Raw genomic sequence first — 11,500 nt, forward strand, 5'->3', positions numbered from 1 at the left:
CCTTTTTCAAACGGCAACACTGTTAGTAAGCAATAAGTAAAATACAGGAAAAAGGACGCATATAACAGTGGTAGAGCAAAGAGTCGTCCCACTCGGACTTCCAAACATGTCAAATAAGTACAACACTCAAAAGAGCAATAAAAGAAAGTACACAGTAGACTTAAAGGTGTTCCACTTTTCAAAAAGCAAAATAAAAACAATAAATAAAAAAAGGACGTGTCAAAAACACCTGAAAAGGATCATGGAGAAAGGACCAGACCAACAGTCTCTTCTCGAATCCTCGTTCCATATTTGAATGTGGTCCGAACCACGTTCTCCCTCTACCGCCGCCTTTAGCTAGACAGAATTCAACAAAACCTACCAATTTTCTTTTTATGTATTTGTTACTAAGACCTCTATATATTCGCTTATTGGGCTTTGTAGTGGTAGAACCTCGTAAACCAGGCTACTGCTTGACTTGCTTTTCTTCTCTTATGATATATTGATAAGTTCAGCCCTTGCTCTTGCCTATAATAAGAGGTCAAAGATCGAGTCGCCTGACGTCGTCTGTTTATAGTTCTTGATTCACTTAGTATTACATATATAGCCAAATTCCTCATTATGTCGTCATCAACTTCAGAACAAGTTGGAGATGGAGGTAATGGCCGTGGAGGAGGTTCTTCATCTCGGAGACAACGTAGAGGTGGTGGCGGAAATGGTGTTTGGCCGGAGCCATTCTTGGAAGCTTTGGCCTCACAAATGGCCATTGATACTTCCCGTTCCATTGGTCGTCTTGCTGCTGCTCAAGCACTCTCTAATATTTTTCAGGTACACCTCAATGCCTTCCCCCCATAATTAATCCACGGAAATATTATGATATTTTAGGATTTAATTATAGTGTATGATACTATCAATATTAATAAGTATATAAATGTATAAACTATGCCATGACAGTTAATTGCAGTTATACTATCTTAGAAGCGGAACTAGAATTTTAAATTTACGAGTTCTGAATCAGCCACCAAATTCATAGCTGGTTTTACTTCGGTTCACAATAAAATATTTTTAAAAAAATTCTAATACAAATACAGCGTCTAAACAAAAGTTACTAATTCAGATTTCCGCCCCTAAGTTATCTTAAGGAAATGATCTCTTATGATCAATTATAATGACTCCTACAAAGGTCTTTGTGTATTTTGTACTATATTTATCGAATTCCTATAATATATTTCGCTGATATTATGTGTAAAAAGATTATGCAAATCATGAAAGAGTCATATATGTGACATAATAATGCAAAGGTTTGGGGAATGTGAGTGAACGAGCATTAATGTGAAATTAATAATGGGGGTTTCGGTAATCTTGGTAACTCGTCAGGCGTAATCATATCTTTCTATAAACAGAAAAGATTAGAGATATATAATCATTCCATTGTAGGATGTTTGGTCAAACCCAACCCGTGAATAGTTATAGGGAGCAACTAGATTAATATATAGAGACAAAATGCAGATTTTGCATTGAAGATTTTACTGAAAAAGTAGTGAAGGTTCATCAGTGCATAAATGAAATGTTGAAATAAGTAGCTATTCACAGTAACTGGAGATCCTGCAGTGCCATTAGGCCTTAGGGTGACGAATCTGAGCAGCAGAAAGAAAGTCTTTTCAGGAACTCTGTACTTGTAGATCAGAACTCTGATTTTTATTTAATAACTGTATATTCGGGCCAGTTTACGTGCACATTAACTAATTTTACGGATACTTGGTAGCTTCCACCACACAAATATCGCTAAGAATTGCATTTGAAATCTCATGATTCTCTTTTTTCCTCTTTTGCATTTTCCAACTTCTATTATTAATTTTCTTCTCATGTATTTTGAAGGAAATATTATATTGTTTGGACTCTTTAAAAATAATGTCGCATGCATATCAGATATTTCAAGAAAAAGTTATATAGGGAGTAGTATTTTTGAAGAATAATTCGACATATCCTTTAGTATTTTTGAAAAGTCCGACCAACGTACGAGAAATATGCAGTAAATTAAAGCATCTTGACCTAAGGTTTGTCAATCTCATGGACAGTCCTTTTCTTGCATATGGTTGCATCTATGCCAAAAAAAGTTCTTATGGTTAAATTTGAATTCCTTTCCTTTTCATTGCATAATCCTTTTTAAGCTCTAGAAATGAGAAATCCCCCCAACTTTTTGACTGAACTTTCTAAGATATCTATCACACTCTCACTCCATTAAGTGCAATGCATTTTCTTTTCTTTTTTAATTTGACGATATAATATATGTTACAGTTGCTTGTACTCCTCCTATTACTTCAAAAAGATGTCGAAAGAGACCGTTGAGGTCTCCTTTTTATTGATATCATTGTTGACAAACTAGTTTTCAATAATATTTTGTCTTTAATTTATCGGTGTATACCTTAAACATTTTTCAACATTGATCTGTTCTCTTTTGTCAAGGTGAAGAAAGATCTTCTGCTCCTTATGTATCAATTTATGTAACACTTTTCTCTTTTTGAGAGTCAAATAAAAAAAAATTTGACCATGATTTATTCGTATGTCCTTAATTTAAGTATTTTAAATTATTATTATTATTATTATTATTATTATTGTGACTTATAACACTTTTTATTTAGTTTCTAGAATATGTAATTATTTTTCAAAAGACTTAAAAATGCGTATGTCCAAACTTACGGTCAAAATTAAATAAAAAATTTGACTCACAAAATCTGTCACAAATTGACACTAAGGAAGTAATTAATTTACCAAGATGGTTGGTTAATATGATTCCACTACCATATACGGAGACAAGAACAATGAAATATCCAAAGGAAAGTTTTAATTATTTATCAAAAGATTTAAAAATGCGTATGTCCAAATTTATGGTCAAAATTAAATAAAAAATTTGACTCACAAAATCTGTCACAAATTGACACTAAGGAAGTAATTAATTTACCAAGATGGTTGGTTAATATGATTCCACTACCATATACGGAGACAAGAACAATGAAATATCCAAAGTAACTTTCCTTTTTAGTACTAGCTTGTTGCTTTGAAACACTAACATTAATGATATGGCGTTTCCTCATTATCCTTTGGGTAATCATGGTATGTTTTTTGGGTCTTACTCTCTCTTTGTTAGGTGGGGATTTACGATTGTTGAGAAAAAAACAGTAAATACCTATCACTTTTTCTGACTGTAGGTACCAGTAAAAAGTTTAAGCATTATATGCTCCGGATTCTTTTTGTTAATAATTTTTTTTTTTTTTTTAAAACTACTATATCCTTTTCTGGTTCCCATAAAAACTGTTACTATCAGATCTATTTGCATATCTAGTATAGATGATTTTGAAATGAAGGCCTTGTTACAGATTCTTTATTTGTATGTATCCTTGGACGTACAACTAAACTGCATACGTAGCTCTCTTTTCTTAAAATAGTTCATGACGTAATTACTCCTCTGTGCTGCCAACCTAAGCCTAGATGAGGATATATGTATTTATAAACTTGCAGTACAGTAAAGGTCCTTTTTTTGTTTTTATTTAATATGTTTAATCATAGCTATTTGAATTCGCTAGTTTGACTAATTCGAACTCATGTTATATTAACTTCTATCGAAGAGCCGAAAACTCTTCTACCCCGTATAAAAATAATTTATTCCCAAAATTTGAACACAAACCCTTTAATTAAGGGGACCCGGCTCATTCTACCGCCATTATATTGGCCTTGCTTTCTCATAGATATAGACACACACATACACTCTTTCTTCATCCCAATTTATGTGAGGCTTCTTGCTTTTAGTATGTTCCATAAATAGTGTCATAATTCTATAATTAGAAATAATTTAATTTTAAAAATTTTCGTTTAGTTTTAATGAAATAATTTATAGCCACACAAATGTCCAACGTTTATTTTAGATCATAAATTTTATAAGTCTTTCTTTCTTAAACTTTATATCAAGTCAAACAGTGCGACAAAAATTGAATCGGAGGGTGTGTGTGTATATATATACATATATATATGAAATTTTGTTCAAGACCAAGCATGTCTAAGAAGTAAGATTGCCCATTCCTGGTCATTAATTCCTAGACTAAAATAAGTCTTTCCAGTTTTGCTGATTCAGATTCTTGGCTGGCAGTCCACTCTCTCACTTTTTCTCCCCTTCTATTACACTAGTTCATGAATCCAATTTCTGCCCCCTCTTTCTCCAACCTTATCCATATAAATAATACTCCTAGTAGCTACTTGTATATCTTATATGTTATCCTTTTAATAGCTACTTGTATATCTTATATGTTATCCTTTTAATATTTAGTTCTTATCCTCCCCTTTCTTTAATACGGGACATCTTCTTTTCCTTGATCAGTTACACCAGTCTGTGGAAGGGGGAGCATAACTATGATGGCATGGACAATAATTTCTGTCTAATCATTTCGTATAGTATTTGGTCCAATTAATCCCATTTGGTAACAGATAGGTTCATTAAACACATAAATCTTTCTTATAAAAAATTCTCTATCTCTATTGCTCGAAGTTTAGATTTTAATTAAACGTGAAGAGACTTTAAGCAATATTAAGTAAGGGTGAATCTATCATTGATATTACACGATTGACAATACTCAATAAATTTTTGTTTAAGTTTTTTATTTGTTTTAAAATTTTATTAATATATACGAGTAGTATATAAATTGTAAGTTAAAACCCTAAAATTTTGAATTCGCGGGTCAAAGAAATGAGTGCAAGTTGTTGAAAAAGCTAAAGGGGTATTGAGATTCGAGATTCTTTGCTCTTAACGAGAGACCGTCCATTTAGTAACCTTTTCTTGGAAATGAAAGGGAAAAGGAGATGTGTCTATTCTGTTTCCAAAAACCAATACTAATAATAGTCTTTTTATCCAAAATAAGTATAATTTTAGCTCATTTCACGCTCATAAAAATGAAAAATAAATATAAAGTACTTTTTCTAGTTCAAAATAATTGAAGTTTTAGACTTCAGCATATATATTAAGAAATTCACTTACTCCTAAAAATTAAGTGTTTACTAAAATGCGGGGTTTTGAACAATAACAAACATTAAATTTGTTCATTGAATTAAAAATGTGTCAAGAGTAAATTTGGAAAAAAAAAATAATAATACCTTCTTGATAGACTAAAACATCAATTATTTTGGACCGGAGGAAGTATAGTTTACTAAGTTATCCCCATTTATCAAATGTTTCTTGATAATTGAACAATACTAAGAAAACATAATTTTTTAATATAAGGTTATAATTGAAAATAATTTCTGTTTTTTGTCTTTAATTTATGAAGCGATACTTATTGTGGGATTTTTTTTTTTTGGCCAAAGCAACATTTATTTTGAACGGATGGAGTTATATATAATCCCATGTTTGTGTGAAGCTTTTTAATTTCATGGGGTTGAATTTGGATATGCTTGTATGTCTGGTTTCCAATTTTTTCTTTTAACGGGATGAGGGACCGCAAAAAAAATCTCCGCCTTATTTAGGCCCCGTTTGGATATGGTTTAAAATCATATTTAGACATGTAATTTGGATATTTTAAAGAGTATTTTCTCTTATAGACATAAAAACCCCACAAGTTGTGAAAACTATCAAAACATTCTCAATTCTTATACAATCTTACCAAATGAGCAAGTCATAGTTAATAACAAAATTAATACGCTAATTCATAACAACCAGCTCAAAATTAATACTAAAAGAGCTTTCTAAAAATACAATATCAATTGATCAAATTTTAGTTCGATAAATAAAATTAAACTATGGGTCTTTTTTTACAAAATTAAAAGGTTGGTAGACATAAATAAAATTTGGTGGAAGTTAATGAGATTGGTAAATGATTGTTGAGGGTAATTATTAAAAATATTTACCAACTTATGAGTTTTATAAAATATAAACTTATGTGTTAAATTTTATATTTTAAAAAGTTAAAATCATGATTCCAAACTTTAAATTATACTTTTTTAGATGATTTGAGATTTAAAATCAAAGTTTCAAACGCATATCCAAATGTTGATTTGAAACTATGATTTCAAAACTCATGCCCAAACGCCCACTTAATTTGATGTATGTGTCGAAGTCAATCTCTTTCTTTGTCAGTTTTGACTCCTTATCCCTTTCGCTTTTATCTGTCGTCTCCACCAAGGATATACTTTACTCATAAAGATTTTGGATTGAGAAATAACTCCTTTTAATATCAAAAGAAAGAAAAAATATTTTTTTATTGTAGCACTAACTAGAAAAAAACAACCCTGATTGGATTCTACAACATTAATTTGTCACTATTTAGAAAAGAAATTAATGTAGCTCTACTCCAATAGTGAAATTATTTGCTGTAATATAATCTGGATTTTTTGGTGACTACGTCTGTGATTTTCTTCTCGTTTATTTCCCTGATGATGTTGTAGCTAATATATAGGGGTACTCCTGTGTTTAGCCTCCTATTTCCCTACCCTTGACTCTTTTTTTTTTTTTTTGTTGCTATCCCTGCATACCTTTCCTTTTCTTCTTCTCATTTCATTTCATGCAATGAGTTAAAAACATAACGAGTCATTTTCTTCTTAGAAGATTCCCTCTCCAAATAGCATAGACAGATTTTACTCTATAATAAAATAATAAAATTATATTTATTATTCTTTTTTGCTTAAATTTATGCGTCAAATTCTTACTGTGCCAAACAATTTGGAGTTTTTTGTTGGGGGGGGGGGGGTGTTAGCGGCCCCCCACACACGATTATTTAACACGGGCAATTGCTTTTCCCCATGTCTCCCCAAATGGTCATCACGTGAAACCATCGTTTTTGGAGTGAAAATCCATACATGTGTGGGGAGTGCCTGCATGACTCCATGATAACAGTTTAAATTATCTCTAACCTAATAAATTATTTATAAAGTACGCTAAACGCGCATGCCAGTATTATTCGCCCTTTACTACTTGATATCGTGATTTTGCATGTCTTTCTGTCACCCTGCCTGCCTCTCTGCTTGACAACGCTTGGACTTTGGATACCAAACAACATTTTGGTCAAACCATTTTTAATAATTTGAGATGGACTTGGCATTAGCTTCACTTTTTCGCGTTCTCAGTATGCTGACACCTATATTTTATAGGTTTAATTTGTTACAGGCAGCAAAGTGCCAACTAGAACTTCTATGACTCCGTCTGTATTTGACTAATCACGAGTTCTGACTATTTTCTTATAATAATAGTGCTCGGACCACCTTACACTTAATTTCATCTATTCTATCTGATAGTATTTGGTGCGTCCCACCATCACACAATTAGTTTCAGATAACTCTGCCTATTAAGAGTTAAGATACTTATTTTATTTTGACTTAGTAAAAAATTACTGAAGTAATAATTGAAAAGATTAATATTACAAAAAAAAAAATATAACATCAAATTCAATATGTGCATCATTTTTAAGTTGAAGTAACACTTGATCACATCCTGAAATGAAAAATGCATCATGTCTTGAAATTCTAATAAAACTCAAACTCTAATAAACCAATCATATTAGAGTGAAATAAATGAATTAAATTGACTTTATAAAATTGAAATTTATATATTAAAAAACTATACAAAAGGTATTATACGTTGCAATTAATTCTTTTCAATTTTTTTTTTTTAAAAAAAATTTCCCAGGTTTAATCCTGGTGGTGATGTATTTATTTATGTAAGAAACACAAAAGGTATTGGGGTGGGGGGGTTTGGGGGGGGGGGGGGACTAGACCTTCTTTTCAAGTCAATACTGCAAAAAAGCACATCTTGAAAAATTGATCAAAGTTTACATTATTTGTATCTCGAGAAGTAAAATATCAAATAAACCGGGATGGATGGACTTTTACATTTTTTTTTTTCATGGCTGTATTACATAGGGAAATTTGGAATTAAAATTCCTGAACTTTGGATTTGGTTTGTAACATAACATTTTCAGGTTTGTTCAACATGGAGAGCAGTGTCACGTTCCGATCTTCTCTGGCAAAACTTAACACGCCAAATATGGAACCGCCACCGCCTTCTTCGTCAAACATGGCACGACGAATACATATACTGGCACCAAACTTCCAACAACTTCCACCAACATAGATACATTTACCACACTCTTCATTTTACCCCCACAAACAACAACGACAATAATAACAACATTGATGGTCTTTCTTGTCGTCGTCTTGCATTGTCTGATAATCATTTAGCAGCCGGGTTTTCTGACGGTTCGGTTCAGTTGTTTCATATACCAACTAGGATTCATTTGTCTACATTTCATCCACAACAACGTGACAGGCTTGGGAGATACTCTAGGGCTGTTTCGGGGATTATTTTGACGGATGAGAAGGTTGTGTTTGCTTCATTGGATGGTGATATACATGTGGCGGTTATTGGCGGGGCGGTGCCTCCGCCCCGCCGTTCTCATTTAGGAGATGTGGTGAATGATGGCGCTTTGGTGGATTTCACCGGTTGTGATCGGTGGTGGGTTGGTCTCTATGCAGGTTCTTGAATTCATAACTTGCTCTACCATTTTGTTTGCTTCCTCTATTCCCTCATAATTTGACTTGACATAAAATCTAATACTAATACAATTTATAGTCTATTAAAAATGTTATTATATTTGTATGACTATAAAAAATTACCATAAAAGTATAAATGTGTTATTTTGTCAAAAGAGTCTGATACAGTACAGTATCAAACAAAATGAAACGCACGGAGTATCGCGTATGCAATCAGTTTTGTGTGCTTTAGTATGTTTTAGGGTAATGCTAAAAGTTTTGTGGTTAGTATATTCACAAGGTTAATTTGTTTTTAATATAAAAATTATAAATGAAGTCGTTAGAGATAAACTGGTCAAAATTCTTGACCAACGTAACTAACTAATTATGGAACAACGTGAAACAGAATGTCGGCAATTATGATGCTAAAAGTGTAACACACTTGGTCCGTCTATCACAATTTGCTTTCAGATTGGACAGGAAGATTTCTAAAAGAAGCTTTGATTTTTTATTTTTTTTTTAAAAAAATTATTACATAAGGGTCGGGAAGGGAATTGTAATGTGAGGATTCTCTCCCTCACTAACAAAATGAAAATTCGTGTAGCCAACTAACTGAATTACTGGATGCCAACAAAAGAAGCTTTGATTAACTTTCCCTTGAGCAGTGTTTTTTTTCTTTTAAGGAACAATGCTGCACAGCTACAGTATTTAGAGAAAAAGAAACTTCTAAATTTTATTGATTTGACTTAAAAGGCAATGAAATCGGAACTTTAATTTGAAGTTTATTCAATTGTTGAATGAAATGTCGTACATGTCTTACGTCAAGGCTGGTCTGGAATCACTCTCAAACGTAATTACCGGTTAATTTCTCATCATTAATATAATCTACTATTCTGATAAATGCTAAAATCAATAAGACTTTCAATTAGTATTAGCGTGACTCAAGTTTCACTATATGTAACCTTTTTTGTGGACAATATTTCAGGTGTTCCGGACCGTGCATTTCACATATGGAATAGTGAAACGGAGGAAGTAATATTCGTCAACGGCGACTTAACCGATCCCGAGGCAGTAAGGGGTTGGCACCTCCTCACCGAGCTAACCGAGCTCGTGGGCCGGGTCCGGGTCACGACCCAAGAAACCGCCGTGGCATGCACGGGCCCGCGCTTTGTAGTTATTGACTTACGTAACCAAGGAATGATACTCCGAGAACGATCCTTCCAACGAGGGCTCATCGTGGGATCTTTTGATGCCACGAATGAGTCGCTCGTGGTGGTGGACGGTCGGGGTGTCTCGACCATCCTCAGGGTCGAGAGTTTGGAGGAAGTGTGTAGGTTTAACGTGAGGGGAGCATCTCAACGGGGAGTTAGCGGGTGCCTGAATAATAGTGGGTATGGAGTAATGTGTGTTGGAGGGGTTGTTAGGGTTTGGGATGTCGAACGTGGTATGTATCTTTATAGTTTAAGGGAGAGAATAGGGGAGGTAAATGCCATGCATGCAGATGAAAGGCATATGGTTGCTTGTTCTAGTGATGGTACTATTCATGTGTGGGACTTTGGGGCTCAATAGCAGTAGAATATTGGGGTTATTAATTAGGACATTGCAGTTTGCAGTTTCCTAATTGGTATAGTTGAAAACAATTAAACTAGGCTCGGGGGTGGGGATGGGGTTGGGTGGAGGGATTTAGGGTTCTGGGAATTTTTCTTCTTGGGTTGAAATGAAGCAAATCTGAAGCTCTATAATTTGATTTTTTTTCCCCTTATTTTGTTCGGCAAACTTTGTCACGTTCAAGTTTGAACTTTTTAAAGTATACATCAATTTTCAGTTGAAGCCACATTTGAACGTATTATTTATATATCCACATTTGAACGTATTATTTGTAATCCAATGTACTTTATTTTAAGTTAACTTTAGTGCATATCATTGGAATCATTAGGATGTTGCCAGTTACTTAAAGAGATTATTTATCTGCTTGAACTTGAAAAGCCACGAAAAGAGGAAATCAGTCGCTAAAATCGCAAGAAAGCGTGCAGCAATCCTGAAAATTTCGTTAAATTTAAAGGCATTAACGTGTTGCCTTCCTATCCGATCCCTGGCAGGGTCCTTCGCACTTGACTCATTTTTCAACCGTTTGTAATAGAACTTTACTTCGATTATTAGTCCGTTCCATACACTTCGATCTCTTTTCCATTTTGTTTGGCACTATTTCTTTTATTAGTCTGTTCCAAAGAAATAGCGCATTCATAAATGTTTTTAATGAGAAGCTTTATAGTCACACAAATACTATGGTAATATCTAAAACTACACGTTTTAACAGTTTTATAGATTGACAAATGTTTTTGGCATGTATAAGACTATAGGTTTCAAAAGCCTTTCCTTTTCATATTAAACTTTGCGCTAAGTAAAATTATAAAACATCAAGTCAATCGGAGTGAATAATATATCATATGTCGAATATCGCTCAAAGAAAATAATTAAACCCATGCTACTATACGTACGGCCAGTGCAAAAATCATTGCACCCCAGGCATTTTCATTTGGCAGGTATATACCCTCCCAAATAAAAGTTTAAATTTGTACTATCATGATACCAATTGCTACACAATGTCGCACATAGTTGAAGCTCTTGTTTTGTTGATTCTTCCGCATCGGTTGTGGATGGATCTTCGGTATCCTTATACGGTCTTGGAGAATCTCCCTCATGAGCTAGCTTTTGAGATTTAGTTAGGCTCAAGGTGCATTTCTTTATCATGTTTTTGTCCCAAAGTCATTCCAAGTCAATATCTAAAAGGATGGGAGATAAACTGGTATAGGGTAAAACCGATACAACTTGTATCCGGTGAAAATCGGGGTAAAGTTTAGAGCTGTCTGATATGCGATCGAGGAAGAGTACGGTCGTCACAACCAATATGAACGAAAATCGAGGGGTCGTGAGTATATTCAACTTCATGTCAAAATCGAGGTTATTCTAATGAGCCTGGTTAACCCGAACCTAAAAACAACACACTCAATAT

The 11,500-nt window shown here is 33.5% G+C and overlaps 1 protein-coding gene across 1 annotated transcript; it reads left to right on the top strand.

Annotated features, from left to right (window-relative positions):
* Positions 1-291: 291 nt before the first annotated feature.
* Positions 292-10,381, top strand: LOC132037266 (transcriptional regulator STERILE APETALA-like). The gene is made up of 3 exons (XM_059427761.1): positions 292-807; positions 7,938-8,490; positions 9,473-10,381. The coding sequence occupies exons 1-3, from the start codon at positions 601-603 to the stop codon at positions 10,054-10,056; spliced, it is 1,344 nt and encodes a 447-aa protein (XP_059283744.1). The 5' UTR covers positions 292-600; the 3' UTR covers positions 10,057-10,381.
* Positions 10,382-11,500: the final 1,119 nt, after the last annotated feature.

The sequence above is a fragment of the Lycium ferocissimum genome, chromosome 11 (assembly GCF_029784015.1).
Source record: "Lycium ferocissimum isolate CSIRO_LF1 chromosome 11, AGI_CSIRO_Lferr_CH_V1, whole genome shotgun sequence".
NCBI classification, from domain to species: domain Eukaryota; kingdom Viridiplantae; phylum Streptophyta; class Magnoliopsida; order Solanales; family Solanaceae; genus Lycium; species Lycium ferocissimum.

Coding starts and splice junctions, on each gene's coding strand:
- LOC132037266 (XM_059427761.1), top strand. CDS start 601: ATGTCGTCATCAACTTCAGAACAAGTTGGAGATGGAGGTAATGGCCGT. Junction 808..7,937: donor CACTCTCTAATATTTTTCAG/GTACACCTCAAT, acceptor TAACATTTTCAG/GTTTGTTCAACATGGAGAGC. Junction 8,491..9,472: donor GTGGGTTGGTCTCTATGCAG/GTTCTTGAATTC, acceptor ACAATATTTCAG/GTGTTCCGGACCGTGCATTT.